We start from the raw sequence: 16,238 nt of genomic DNA, 5'->3' as shown, positions 1-16,238 counted from the left end.
TATCCCTAAGTTGAATCCAGATTGCTTCACTAGCCATATCATGCTCTTTCTTATCTAAGTCTGCATAAGACCCTTTTGTCGGCTCTATTAAACTACTACCTTTCTCCATATGCCTTCAAGCAACTAGGTATGGAGGATTCCTTTACTCTAAGGAGGAAACTACTCCAAGATAGCAAAGCTTCTCAGCCAGGATAGACCAATCCCTAGGGAGACCCTTTCCTTCAAGGAAGATTGGAGTAAAACTCTTGGCCTCCATATAACTAACCAAGCAGAGAATAAACCTCCCTAGCCCATTTGAATGTAGCTGTAACCTCTAACCTAAACTCCCTCCCATCTTCAACCCAATCTTTGCTATATACCTTTCCATCCTCATCCTTACAACAAGCTTCCACTTCTTCCAATAAACAAACAAACTCCCTTTCCCAAGCCTAATCCACGAGGACGAACCATCTCTATAGAATTTCCTTTTCAACTCCCTCCGACCATCTTTATGGAGATTTCAAATGACTTCAACTCTACTACAAACTCTTGCCTCCTTTGATCTCTACAACCAGACTGAGAGGAAGCTTTTTACAATAAGCCCTAATATTCTCCTACATCATAATTGGTGTATTCAATGGCTAATTTTTTGGTAGTTTATCTTACCCTTTGCTTGGATAATAAAACACAACATCTAAAATTCTCTACAACTTGCTTTGGATACTCCTCATAGTCATTGAAGTTTTTCTCACATACAAGGGCCCACAATCTGAATTTATGAAGAAGCTTGCCCAACTCTATGTCATAAGCCAAGAAACATTGTGGGCTACATAAAGTTTGCATAGGGCCTATCCTTGCACTTTACCTTCTCAACTTCAGAACAAGTACAAGGGTGCAAACAAGCACTTATTGGTATCTAATAACCTCTTTAGGTAACCAAGTCAATTCCTAAGTAAGCCTCATACTCTTTAATATTTAGAAACTTAATAATATTTCAAGATATATTATTTTTAAGGAGACATCTTGATAAAATTATAGATTTTTGCCTTGTACTCATGCACAAGCATAACAATTAAATTTGTATTTTATTTTTGCTAGGCACAACAGTTAAAATACATGCATATATATATATATATATATATATGTGTGTGTGTGTGTGTGTGTGTGTGTGTGTGTGTGTGTGTATTATGAATGCACATAAGTTGCATGCATATTGGCACCCTTCATCATAAAAATCCTTTCTTTAGTATCAAAACCTATTTGTAGAAGCAATAATCTCATGTTCTAAGCTAATGTTGTTGATGAATCCCCTATACACCATAATGGAATGGTCAAGATGAGAATGGTTGGTAGAGGAAGAGAAGGACAACAAAGAAAGAGAGGAAAAGCATGATGGAGAGAGAAGAAAGCTCTCTGTATCTAAAGTCCTTTATCATAAAGGTTGGGATACATAGCAACAAGAGTGTAACCCATAAGATGAATTAAGCCATCTAAATGACCTGCCTCACACTCAATATTCATGAGGAAGCATGTACCAGAATCACTAGTACCCCACAATGGGTGAAAACATTGTGCAACAGAGATTTAAGAAAGTATAAAGGCTAAACTGAGCAGGTATTACACAAATTTCTTTAACATCAAAATTTTAGCAAACTTCTAAAGTTAAACATGGGAGACATAAGAACTTGTAAAGTGTCAAGAGAGTACCTCCCATAGAAGGGAATCTTTGCTTTGGTAGCATTTTGCTTCAGCTGGTCAAAAGCACCAGCTCTAAATGTATCGGCACACACTAAAGCTGGTTTCCAACCCTTCTTTTGATGATAATATGCATATTTTGTACATGTTGTCGTTTTTCCGGAACCTGATATGTTTACACACAGATAAGAATGCCATAATCCAATATGTAAAGAAATTAATACTAAACAAAATGTGCAGTACATTTCAATATAAGAATTTTGAATGACATTTATCTTTGTTTTTGGACTTATGAAATATTCGCACTGAGATTTCCAATGCACATAAACAAGAAAAGGGCCTTCTTATCTGACCCCTAATCATAACATAATAATCTGAAGCACCATTTACCTTGTAAACCAACAAACATGACAACGCTTGTTTTCGCTTTCTTTGGAGTGAAAGAAGGCTTGCCAGGATCCAACATTTTGCAAAGCTCTTGAAATATAGCCTAGAAACAAAGCAAGCACAACCATATACCAAAAGATAACCTATGAGGCAACAGTAAAAGTAAAAAGGAATATGAAAAACAAACTAGCATGCTTCCCAAACAAAGTTTCTAAACAGAAATCCTGATCATTTTAGACAAAAAAGCATTTAAATAAAATTTAATTAAACACTAAAACGAAAAAAATAAGACAAAAAATTTTTAGACTCAGCCTATGCATTGGATTCCATATAAGCGATTTTTCCCGAATTCAATCATTTCTTTTTACGTTGGAACTAAGCTTTGTGTTAATCGAGACAAATCAGATATGGCATTGTTAACTAGAAAATTTTGCAATGCCCAAGCTCTGAAAACGACATTAAAATACAAACCATATAATATGTTTCAGGCATCAAGAAAAAGCTATCTTTAGCCAGAATTCAACCATTTCTTTTTATGTTGGCACTAAGCTTTTTATTAGTTCCTTTCTTAAGTGGAAAGCTTCTACATGGTTTTCACACTTCTATCGTATAGTTTCTTTCTAGTTTAATTTTGGTCCTAGGAAAGATTAGGATATTAAGATTTCCTTGAACTTTTTTAAACAAATTTGTGTTAATATAGGCAAATCAGGTATGACATCATTAATTAGAAAATTTTGGAATTCCCAGGCTCTAAAAATGAGGTTAAAGTGGTTTGAGATGTAAAAAACTCTTAATTGGAGATGTCAAAATGAGCTTATACACATAGAATTTTTCCGTATCAAAACCACATGATGTTTTGGCATTCATAGAATATAATTCAGGTTAAAAAAAATTCTAAAATCAGGCAAAGTCAATCACACATTTCAGTAGTAAGATGAAGAAGAGCATGACTTAGACAAATATCTTGTTGCGTGACAACTTGTGACCAGTCACTAAATTGTTATAATATATTTAAAAGAATAAGAACAAGGCAACAACACAAAACTTCAGTCTACAACTTGAATTCTGCATGCGTTCCAACTTCCATAACCATTGTGAGAAAAAAATAATGCTTCAGGTATGTCAAATAGTTTATAGCAATGCTGTTGAGCTATTGATTGATACCCTATATCGGAGAGATTGGCTTAAACCATAAAATTCGTAACTGGGAATCCAAAAACCTCCCTCGCGATTGATAAAATATTATGCCAATTCAGAGATTTCAAAGTTTTAACCCTCAATTGCTGCTTTTACTCAACAAATTCAGAGAAGAATCACATTCAGTTCTAACCGTCGAATGATCCCACGTTTTTTAGACTCTTCCTTCAGGAATCTAGGATTTCCAAATTGAAGAGGATTGAAATCGAATATTGAAATTAACGGAGGAGTACCTGCTGAATGATTTTGCGCTTGTTGTGGCCGGCGGCGAGGTCGTCGAAATTGACGAGCTTCTTGATATTGGTCTGCATATCCCGGACGAGCTTGAACTGGACATCGGATTGCAGGAGAGCGCGGGTGATTTCGTTGAGGCATTCATTCAGGACTTTCTCGTCGATGATTGTGGCATTGCTCATCTGCTGGAGAGCACGCGATATGCTCCCGCCCAACTCTGATAACACCATCTTGATCGATTGCAGAAGAACGCAGGATCCGTGACAAATTCGTGAGAGTTTGGGGGTTAGGTTTCTTCTGAGGAAGACTCGATTCCTCTCCTGTCAAAACTCCCCTTATACTGCAAATGAGCCTGTTGGATCGGGTTGTGGGTCGACCCAAATAACCTCCAAACGACCCGGCCCGAAATAAGATAACAATCCTTAAAGGGTTTTATCCAAAAAAAAAAATGTCTTCTGATATTAAAATAATTACAAAATAGGAATCTTATAAAAATTTAATAATTATAAAATAGGAATCTTCTAAAAATAATTCAAGTTTCATACTCTCACAAGAAATATAGTAAAATGCTAATTATTTTTGGGTAACGGTCTAAAAGTTCCTATTTTGTATTTTTTTTATACGTAGTGTATGAAAACAAATTTTTCTTGAAAAGAAATGAGCATTTATATATAAAAAAAAAATGAATTACTTTTTACATTTCGGGGTTAAATTTAAAATTTTAAAAATTATTTCATCCCTTTTAACCAATATTGTGTCTCTTTCTTTTCTTTTCTTTTTTTTTTTTTCATATTTTAACAATGAAATGTGGGATTATTGAAAAAAAAAACATTTTTAGTACACAAATTATCTTCTAGAAGAGTATTTGAGCCAAAAAATAATATATATCATTGGAAAAAACATCATTTCAAATTCATGAAATAGTTTTTTGGAGAGAATATTTCAATCATAAAAAATTCACAAAAACCATCTCTTAGAAGCTGAATTTGACTCAAATTTATATTTTTGTTATATCCTTAATAAACATAAATAAAAAGCAAGTGTTATATTTTTTTTCTTCAAAATTTAAGAATTCTAATAAATATAAAAATAGATTGTTAATTTTTTTTTTTAAAAGATAAACTTAAAAATGGAAGAAAAATATTGTCCTTTGAATTAAAATTTCATTTTTTTTATGTACAATAGATTTGTAAAGGTTTTAAAAATAAATAGGAAAATTCAAATGTTTTAATTAATTTTTAGCATAAAATGTAAAAGAAATTATGCTAAAATTATTGTCCTTTGAATTAATTTTATTATTATTATTATTATTATTATTATTATTATCTAACATAGATTTGTAAAGATTTTAAAAACAAAGAGGACAATTCAAATGTTTTAATTAATTTTTAGCATAAAATTTAAGATTAATAAAAACATAATTTCTTTTTAATCTTATTCAAATTATAATAAAATAATATTTATTTTATTGTAAAATTTAAATCCTAAATAATTTTCAAATTTATGGTTTGGAAGATGTCACTATATTTTTTTTTCGAAGGACATTGTGTTTTACCATTTATAATTAAGAAATAAAAACTTGAATATAGAAATATATATTATCCTATATTAGATTGAATAAGGATTAAAACAGATTTTCCCTTAATCTTTAATTTAATCTTAAAAATTAATTTACATTAATTAATTTAAAAATAAGAAATTAATTTATTTTTCTATATTTTGTGTTCTTGGTAAATTGTTTTTTATTTATGAGAAAAACAATTAAGTTTTAAGATAAAGATTAAGAGTGAGTTTGATAGTAATTCTAGAAAACTTTTCTAGCCTTCCTACTACTTGAACAATAAAAATTTTGAAGTGTTAAAAATATTAAAAATACTTTCTAAAATCACTACCAAATTGGTTCTAAATATTTTTAAAATTTTAAAGTTTATTTAATAAAATTAATTTAAAAATTAAAATAAAAAATAATTTTTATTTAAAAATAATTTAATATACTGAAAATTAAAAAAAAAAAATTAAATGCTTTGTCATTTGAATAAAAATTAAAAACACAAAATAAATTACATTATGGTTTCTTTTAAAATTAACAAAAATATTTTTATGCACTACTTCAAACTACTTCTTTATAAAAACTAAATAATTTGAAAATACATAAAATTTCAATTAATTTTAATTATATTTGATTTTATTTAATATTTTTTTACGGTAAAACCAAACATCATAATATCATTTCTTTAATATGTTTTATTTTCTTAGTACTTTTTTGGAATCGAGCATAAATTCATGAAAAAGCATCCTAAATATATAAATTGATTACTTTTTTCTTTATTCATATAAAATCTAATGACATCAATTAAAAAAAACTTTAATATATTGATAACTTATTTTGCAATTTAAAAACATTATTTTAAAACTTGTTTTTGTTCTATTGAAAGCTAGCTAAAGTATGTGTAATGGGAACTATATGTGTGATAGGAATGAGGAAACAAAAACGTATAATGTCATGCATATTGGAACTAACATCGGAAAATGGGGATACCTCCATTATACATTGATTTGCTAAAGGTGTTCATTTTTTAGGGAACAAGTGAGTTTGATGTTGGTCTTTTCCGATATCTCAAACTCAATATGTGATCTTATAATGAAAATGAGTAAGCAAGTTGGAGATGATTCACTATTTCCATCGTCAGATTCAATCAAGCCTTGAATTGTAATAGGAAGGTAGTTTGAACTGAAAATTTCTTGTACATTCACAATTTTATATTTTCTATAAGATTGAATTTTATGTTTGAAAATTTTATTTTAGAAATGATTTTATAAGAGATAAAAATAATTTTGATATTTTAAATTTTTACTATAAAAATCTTCTTTCTACGGGATCTCCTCACTTTTCCAAAAAGCCACCTTTGAAAGTATACAACGAATGATTGAAAATTATATTTAAACATTCATAAAAATTTTAAATAATATTTTAACATTTAAAGCTCTTGTAATAAAGACTTAAATAGTCTTACTAAGTTATTTTATGAAATATGCTAAACATATTTAATGACTTAAATTAAATTATGTTAAGTCATAAAAGGTCCGTTGGAGTGATTCTCATAAAAATGTTTTTAGCCTTTTAAAACTTTTCTAAATGTAACTTATATTAAAAACGTCTGCAAATCCAGAGTATGACTACTTATTTAAATTTAAGATGAAAATAAAATTATAATAAAAAATATTTTAATTCAAATAAATAATAGGAAAAGGTGTTCGGAGAGTTTTATTTTAAATTAATGAAGAAAAAAAAAGATAGATTCATGGGTTTGGATTTAAGAGCAAGAATTTTAAATTAATATTGGTAATTAGGGTTGTTAACATTAACACAAAATATTATTAAGAATGTCAAAATATAATTTTAGATAAATATTTAATAGTAATATTTATTGTTTTTTATGTTATGTTAGATGAAGATTAGGTTTTTGAAGGTTTTGAGTGCTTCTTGAAGGTAAGAAAAATTAATATAAATTTTATAAAAGAAAATGTTTTCTTTTTTATATATTATTTTGAATAATGTAAAATGTTATTTTGTTTCTCTACATGGATAAAATACATTATGCATGAAAATTATATTAGAATATATATTGTAATAGAAAAATATGTAAATACTATGTTTTTTTGTAAGTTTGAATAAATGAAACTATAAAGTGTTTGACTCTATTTTGTTTAACCCTTTACATTTACATTTCTTTGAAGGGAATGTAATCGCTTTGAATTGGGTTTTTAAGGGTTTAGTTAGAGGTTATTAATACTAGTAGGTGTTTGGTTCCATTTACCTTAAAAGGAATAAATTTAAGACTAGTAACTGGTTTGTAAACTCTCACCTAATTAAATAATAAAGTATCACTTAATCGGATATATCCAGAGTAATATTATTTTCAATGCATTTGATTTGATTTGATATGAAATTATCATTGATATAAATATGAAAATATTTGGTTGAAAAGTTTTGGATATTTTATCATGTTTGAATTGTATATTGTGTCTCTTATTTGTATTCATAATAAAAAATGTTTAAGTCATGAAACTGGATTAATATTCTTTATTGGACTTTAAACTCATCTTCTTTTCATTAACAATTTTTCTTAGGTAAGGAGTAATGGTTAGGTCGAGAATTTATTTTTATTAAATATTATATATTTAATAATTATTTGATTTTTAAGTTGTTTAGATAATATCACAATGATTGATGGGTTAGTTTGAGGTTTGAGGATTATAGTATGTTTCTTTTTCGAAGATTTGGTAATTGGTAATCTTCTTATTACAAGATATTGTTTAAGTTATTTGCATTTTGAGTATTTAGGCTTGAGGTATGAAATGATTGTCATACCCTTGCAGTAGGTCTTAGGACAGATGTATAATAAAAATAATTTTTAGCAAGTACTAGTCCTAATCCAAGAATTACTTTAAAAATTCTCTATATTTCAAACTCTATCAAATATCTCATGTTTGTTGGAAATCACTTTTCGAGATAATTCAAAACTTCTTATAATCGCTCCCAAATCAAAGTCAATTTCCTAATGGGATTCATGTAGTTATTGATATATTTTATTTAACCAATGGATAATGGGTTGTTAGTTCAACAAAATAAACTAAACAAAGAGATGCAAGCAAAAAATTAACCTTTTATTTTTAAAAGAATGTCTCTAAAATTAAAATTTAATATTAAATGTTTAAAACTTATGAGGTTGTATTACTCACATTGAATTCAATAAAATAAAATTTGGCTTGAAATCTATTCTCCTAGAGTAAAAGGAAATTAAAAATAAAAAAATTGAAATAATCTATAAACTAATGCTTCCAACAAAGCCTTATCTTCAACCCTGAATTAGTAAACCATTTTCATATTATCACATAATCATCAAATTAATTGTATCTCAACTTACTTATTGAGATAAGAGATAGAATTAATTTCTATTAGTCTCCCCCAATATCTCAAATATATATAGATTTCCAATAGAGATATTAATCCCTAGCCAAAAAGGTAAATAGTAGTGATCAACATCAGATACTTCAATAATAGTTAGGCAAATAGTGAATAATGCTTTAATAAAAGGGAAATAATGAATGTTTTAAATTGATATGATGAAAAATTGAAAGACAAAGGGTGGTTAATGAAATAGAAAGAGACCATATCAAATTCATGAGTTAAATAATTTCTTATTACATTTATTTACAGATTTCTTACTTGGTACATAGAGTGTGAGGGAGTCTTCCATACCATATGATTTTCAATTTGGAATCTAAATAATTAGTGCATGATATGTTAAACCAATGGGCAATTTATTGACTTTATACCCCTTCCTATATACTTATTTTTCCTAGAATCCAATCATGTACCGGTTTCTTTGGCACATGCTTATATTTCATTAGCTCTTCCAAGCAATTTGGACAAGAAAAAAAAAACCTGAATCCATTTCAATTATTATAATTTAATCCGATAGTTATTTTTCCATTATATACATGTAAGTGCCAAAAAAAAAAAAACTTATATTCCATTTATTTAATTCATTAAAACTATGTTTGATTCCCAAAAAGTATTAGGAAAAGAAAAAAAAATTAAGGAAAATATTTTTCTCATATTTGGTTTTATTATAAAAAAATGCAAAATAAAGTCAAATATAATTAAAATTATTAAGAAATTTACATATTTTTAAATTATCAAATATTTATATAAAAGAGTTAAATAAGTAAAAAAAGTTTAAAATAGTATATAAAAATAATTTATTGATTTTAAATCTATCTTTTATTTTCCTTCACTTTTTATTTTCTTTTACTTTTCATTTCTAAGAACCAAACATAGGCTAAGTTTCTTTAGATTATACATGCCAAATAGTTTTTTATTCGTGTATTTGGTCATCCTTTGATGAAAAATTTAAGCCGGAGTATCAATGCATGTTAGCCAAAGATGGAAAACAGAAACCTATATTGCTATTATCTTACAAGAATGATATAATGACGTTTGGGATAAAAGTAAAACTAAAATGCCACTTGAATTTAATTGCATATAAAAAAATAAAGGTTGAAAATGGAAGAAAAAAATTATTATTTTTTTAAAAGGGAAAGCATAGACCTAAATTTAATAAAATTTTGAAAAATTTATCTCCTATATAAAAATGAAGAATTTAAATAATGTATTTATATTTTTAATTAATTTTTAATATATCTATTAGTAATAAAAAAAATTCTTAGATAAGAATATAGGAAAAGTGCAACACTTTAGAGCACGTTTCTACTAATCACACAACAACATAAAATAATAATAAAAAAAAAAGATAAAATCAATAAAATAATTTAAGTAGAAAGCCTTTCCGATGATGTCAATTAATAAGATCTCATGTTGGTGAAAGTTACAAGAGCTAGTAGTTTATGTTTACAATTCAAAGACCTTAGAAAAGATACTTAAAAAGCAAGAAGGGAGAGAATATTAATGCTTTGATTAATGATTAGAGGAGAGGAGAAGCCCTTGTTTATAGGCTCAGAGGGATAGGATTGGTTGGTTGTTTTTTTTTTTTTTTTTCTTCAGTAATCCATTTTTGACATACAAGAAAATAATGAAGGTATTTTTGTTTAAATAAGGTAAAAAAAAGTGGGAAGTTAAATTTCAAAAAAAAAATTCACAAACCTTCTTAATCAAATAACCCCTTATTATATAGAGAAAAAGAGGGGCTCTTATTTCAAAAATTGGTCCACTCGCCTTCATATATGTGTGTTTTGGTAGTGTGTTATGTTTTCCAAGAGTTTGGGTAGTGTACTATGTTTTCTAAGGGTTGCTATGAGGTGCTTATATTAATTTATCTGAGCAATAGGGTTGAAAAAGAGAAATAGAGAGACATCGATATAAAAAAAAGATAAAATGGAAGAGAATCAAAACTTTATTGCATTCCATCGTTCTCTTATTCAAATATTACATAATTTTTTATTTATAGATACTCATGTTTAACTAAATAGAAATTCCTAATAATAAATATAGAAACCTTATAGAATTTGATAGCTAAAAATTAGAAACTAAAATAATCACTCAAAATAAAATATTTTTCTTAACTTTTTAGAAACCAAATTTAATTGTAATATTTAAAGAGTTTTTAAATTAAGTTTAACTTCCAACGTGTTCCCTTAAGCTTGATTCGGGACTCCAAGCAACATCTTCAACCTTATAACTTATTAAGTATTAAGTTGTATTTAGTTGATCAAAAAAGGCTATTAAATTATTATTAATACTTAATACAACTTAATAGTATTAAGTATGAAGTTGTTTTTGTTTTATTGTTTTATTTTTTTTAAGTATTAAGATGTTTGTTTTTATATTTTAAAAGTCAACATCTTAATACATTAAGAAAATTAATTCTTATTTGGCAAGAAATAATCTAATATATTTCTCAAAATATCATAATAATAGAAATTATTATAACAATAAAATTATAAATAAAAATTTATCATTATCATTTTTACAAGAAATATATTTTTATTTCATATTTTAAAGCTAATAATTTGAAAAAGAATAGATTGATAAAACCTAAATCAAATTTAAAAATAAAAATTAAATTACATATATTCAAATATCAAAACATCACATTTTGTGCTAATATCCAAAATATAACATTTTTTAAAATAATAAAAACCCTGTTTGGCCATGTGATTTAAAAATAATTTTTTGTTTTTAAAAATAGAAAACCCTTTTTAAAAGTTTCTAATACTATTTGGTTGTTGATATCTTGAAACAATTTTTAAAAATAAAGTGAAATGAAGAACAATTTTTAGAGAACAAGTAAAAGTTGTTTAACTAGTTTTTAAAAATAAAAGAAAAATATGGGTATGTTTGACCATGGTTTTTATAACTTGTTTTTAAAAATTATTTTTCTTTTTTAATTTAAAAACAGTTTTCAAAAAAAGTTTTAGAAAATATGGCCAAATATACCCTACAAAATGATAAATAATTAAATACTTGAAAATATTCATTTGCAATTTGGTATTGAAACTATTGCATATGAATACTTGATCAAATGTTGCACAAGCTACATGTAGTTGAGGTTTAATTGTTTATTTTTATAATATTAAATAACACATTGCAAGACAATAACATAAGGAAAATATAAACAATAATTTACAAATCAAAATAAATCTAGAATGCTAGAATGTCAAATACATGGTCTTTGTTGATATTGTGGTCACTACTAATATTAGTAGTAGCCCTAGTAGCAACAACAAAGTTCACTACCTTAAAAACCCAAAAAACCTAACTAAAAGGATCCGTCAATTAAAAAGATCACTACAGAGGAAGCCCATAACCATTTCTAGTATCTTCTAAGTTTCGACCTCTAAGCCCACTCTTAATGACATTTTAACAAACGGTTAAAGTTCAAATGCAATAAAAAAAAAGCCAATTTTTTCTTTTCTTTTAAATTTAAACAATCAAATAAATCATAAAAATCTAATAACCAAACAAGCTCACAAGTTTAACAAAAAAAAGAAAGAAGGAGGTTGAAATATCAACTAGAAATAAAAGAGAAAATTAAGGAGAAATTTGCCTTGAGAAGGTCGGAGATACAACATGTAATGATAGCAGAGGGAGTGGTAGTGAACGAGTATGGGTCTCACAAGAGTTGGGTGTGAGAAACATGAACCAATTAACTTTTGGATTAAGAAAAAACCACATATTTTAATTTTTTCTATTTAATTAAAAGTATTGATGAATAAATTAAAACAAAATTAACTAAAGTTTGAAATTAAATTATATTTAGTATTAAGTTAAAAAACAAACACCAAAGATAATACCTATGATTTGTTTTAAGGAAGTAGTAAGAAATATATATATTTGTTTGTATTTAGAAAAATGATCAAAACTTAGTGAACATTTGGTAAATCAACTTAATAACTTATAAAGTAACTTAATAACTTAATTTAAGTTATTAAGTAACTTAAGTATGTTTGGTAAAATAACTTAATGATATGACTTAAAGTAAAAAATAATTTTAAGTAATAAACAAAAATAATTAATTTATTTTTAAGTTCACATATTCACTTTACTTTTTTATTCTCGTTTGCCTTAATTACTTCTATGATTTCTTTTCCTATTGCATAACCTTCATTATTATTCAATCCCCTTTATCCTAATTATAATTTATGAGAAAAAATATGTCAATTTGATAATTTAAAATAAATTTTATCAAGCAACCTTAATAATTAAAGTAAGAATTAAGTAATAAGTTTTAAGTCAACAACTTAAATATAATTTAACTTAAAGTCAACTTAAATTATTAAGTAATAAGTACCCCTTTAATATTATACTTAGTTATACCTTATATTAACTATACTTAGTTATACCTTGTATTAAACTTACTTTCTTGCATTTTCCTTTTTCATTTTTGTCAAATAGTTTTTCAACTAAATATCTTTAGTCAAATGTTTGCAATTATTTTCTTTTGGCAAATTTTATCCAAAGGATAGATGTAAGTGGTAATGATTTTTTTTATTAGATAAACTAAATCCATTCAAAAAGACTATGAATATAAATAAAAAAATTTTAAATGAATTTTAAAGTAACCTATGTTAGAATAAAAACAACTTTAAAGGGAATAATTTTTCAAAGGAAAATGCTCAATCTTATCGTCATTTTTACAACCATTTTTAATGATAGAAAAGTGATTTGCATACACAATTGTCATTTTTCAAAACGACTCCTTTATAGAAAATTGGTTGAAATAAAATATGTATAATTAAAGAAAATTTAAATTATTAAAAATATAACTTTGAACTTTGCTTTGATTTTATTTTTGACTATTTTTTAATTTTTAAATATTTAATTGATTGGGATACATTTCATGATTGAAGTGGATTTCTACTGCGAGAAGAAATAAAGTAAAGTTATTTGTAAGACTTCTTACTCAATATTTGGGTGTGAAATTTGATATACAAAAATGGACTACCAACGGAGAAAAAGAGGTAAGGGAGAAATCGATATTTTTATTAGAAATTTGAAATACAAAATTATATTACTAAGAGAAAAAAGAGGTGGGAGAGAAATTGATATCTTTTATTTAAATAAAAATTTGTTATTAGCTTAAATAAATTTAAAGTAGTTGAATCAAAGAGATTTGATCCATTTGTTATCAAAGCTAACCTTATATTTAAAAAAATCTCTAAAATAAAATAAAATATTAAATCTCTAAAACTTCCATCATTTATTGTAATATTCTCTCAAATTTTAGTATGTATATAATAAATAAAAAATAATTTTAAGATGTTATTTACTTTTCAAAAATATTTTGCTTGGATAATGTTGAATATAAAATAGGAATCGATTAAACTCAATATAAATCTCATTTTATAAATAAAATTTGAGTTGAAATTTCACAACTAAGAAGTAAAATGATTTTTCTCAACAAATAAAGAATAAAACATTTAAATGAATACTACACTATCCACATAATTAATCCATCAAAAAAGTGACACAGAAAAGGAAATTCTTTACTTAAAAGCCGGTGGATGACGATTTCGTATAATTAATTAATATTAATTTTTGCCAATATCTCAAATATATACATATGATTAATTAATTAAATAGTATGATGAATTTGGGTCAATATTCACGATCCCATCAAAAAGGTGATTAAGAAAAGGAAATAGTAAATGGTTGAGTGGTAGCAAATTAAGTCAAAAGACCAAGTTGCAGACTTATTCACAAAAGGGTTGAGTGGTAGCAAGTTTGAAAGATTTTGTCATCAGCTCGATATGGTAAAGATTTTGGAAGCTGATTTTGAGGGAGAGTGTTAAAGTTATCAACATCAGCATGTGACTGAGAGGATGTATTGAACAAGTCAAGTTTGTTTTTGTGTCAAAAATATGCCTCTGTTTAGTTTTTCAATAAATTAGGAATTGTCCGAGTCTTAGGGAGGTCGTTGCAACACGTTTAGAGTGACTGGTTATCTTTCTATTCCTATTTTTTAGTATTTCTGTTTCTGTTGATGGTTTTGCCTATAAAAGGCTTGTATCAGGTGAAGTTTAAAAATATCACCATATCAATAAAATTATTTTCTTTCCTCCTCTATGTGTCTCTTTTATAAAGAGGTTCAACATTTGGTATCAGAGCCAGGTTGAAGAGGGATTTCAGAGAGTGTTTGAGAGTCAAACACGTGAGGAAAAGAGAGAGTGAAATGGGTGATCTTCAAGTCATTGGCGAAATTAAAAAGCTCAACAACCAAAATTACAATACTTGGTTAACATGCATGATGTTGTACATGCAAGGATAAGACTTGTGGGAGGTTGTGAACGGAAGTGAAATTACTCAACCAGAGGCTGAGGATGTGAATCGTATACTGCGGAAATGGAAGATAAAAGTGGGCAAAGCGATGTTTGCTTTGAAGACAACGATCGAAGAAGATGTGCTAGAGCACATTCGAGATGCCAAAACCCCTTACGAAGCTCGGAATACGTTCACCAAGCTGTTCTCAAAGAAGAATGACACAAGGCTCCAACTTCTAGAGAGCGAGTTGTTGTCGGTAGCACAGCGTGACTTGACGATCGCTCAGTACTTTCACAAGGTGAAGACGTTATGCCGGGAAATTTTCGAGTTGGATCTAGAAGCCCCAATCGGTGAAACCAGGATGAAGAGAATAATCATCCATGGTTTGAGACCAGAATTCAGAGGTTTTGTTGCTACTGTACAGGGATGGCAAAATCAACCATCACTTGTTGAGTTTGAGAATTTGCTTGCTGGTCAAGAAGCCTTGGCTAAACAAATGGGAGGAGTTTCACTCAAGGGTGAAGAGGAAGCGCTTTATGCCCACAAAGGCAGGTGGAATTCCAAGCAGCACACCGTCGGCAGAATTAAAAAGAATGAGGACAAGGCAAAAAGTAGTCAAGGTGAAAGGAGCGCTTGTGTTGAGGGAGATTCGAAGAATCCTGGCACCGGGAAAAAAATTGAAGGGAAATACTACAATTGCTGAAAGAAGGGTCACATGCCAAAAGATTGTTGGTAAAAAAAGGGGCTTGTGGAAAGTAATACTGCTACTTCCAAAAGCGAAGATGAGTGGGATGCTCAGGCATTTTTTGCTGCAATAGGAGAATCAACTTTTATAGTAACAACGTCTGAACAAATTGATTATGAGAAGGATTGGATCATTGACTTAGGCTGCTCAAATCATATGACGAGTGATAAAAAAAAACTGCAGGATTTGTCGGAGTACAAGGGAAGACATATGGTAGTCACAGCGAACAACTCAAAACTACCAATAGCTCATATTGGTAATACGGTAGTCTCTTCCCAATATAATACTAATGATGTGTCGCTTCAAAATGTCTATCACGTCCCAGGTATGAAGAAAAATCTTCTTTCGGTAGCACAATTAACGTCTTCAGGCCATTTTGTTCTATTTGGCCCTTAAGATGTGAAAGTTTATCGTGACCTTGAGATTATGGAAGAGCCAGTGATAAAGGGACGGAGATTAGAGTCAGTCTATGTGATGTCTACAGAAACCGCATATGTAGACAAGACCAGAAAGAACGAGACAACTAATTTATGGCATATGCGATTAAGTCACGTTAGTTATTCCAAACTAACTGTGATGATGAAAAAGTCAATGCTGAAGGGACTTCCACAACTTGAAGTGAGAAAAGATACAATCTGCACAGGATGTCAGTACGGCAAAGCGCATCAGTTGCCGTATGAAGAGTCAAAATGGAAATCAAAGGGGCCATTAGAGCTA

The 16,238-nt window shown here is 27.8% G+C and overlaps 1 protein-coding gene across 1 annotated transcript in view; it reads right to left on the bottom strand.

Moving 5' to 3' along the window:
- Positions 1-3,810, bottom strand: part of LOC117921620 (signal recognition particle 54 kDa protein 2-like) — a 6,681-nt gene extending 2,871 nt beyond the window's left edge. The window contains exons 1-3 of the mRNA XM_034839566.1: positions 3,492-3,810; positions 2,065-2,164; positions 1,687-1,840 (exon numbers count right to left, since the gene is read on the bottom strand). Of these exons, the coding sequence (XP_034695457.1) occupies positions 1,687-1,840; positions 2,065-2,164; positions 3,492-3,722 (485 nt within the window). The 5' untranslated portion in view covers positions 3,723-3,810. The remainder of the gene's footprint in view (positions 1-1,686; positions 1,841-2,064; positions 2,165-3,491) is intronic.
- Between the last annotated feature and the right edge of the window lie 12,428 nt (positions 3,811-16,238).

This window comes from Vitis riparia, chromosome 9 (assembly GCF_004353265.1).
Source record: "Vitis riparia cultivar Riparia Gloire de Montpellier isolate 1030 chromosome 9, EGFV_Vit.rip_1.0, whole genome shotgun sequence".
NCBI lineage: Eukaryota > Viridiplantae > Streptophyta > Magnoliopsida > Vitales > Vitaceae > Vitis > Vitis riparia.
The sequence above is the reverse complement of the archived record's forward strand: the minus strand, read 5'-3'. Positions and strand labels throughout refer to the sequence as shown.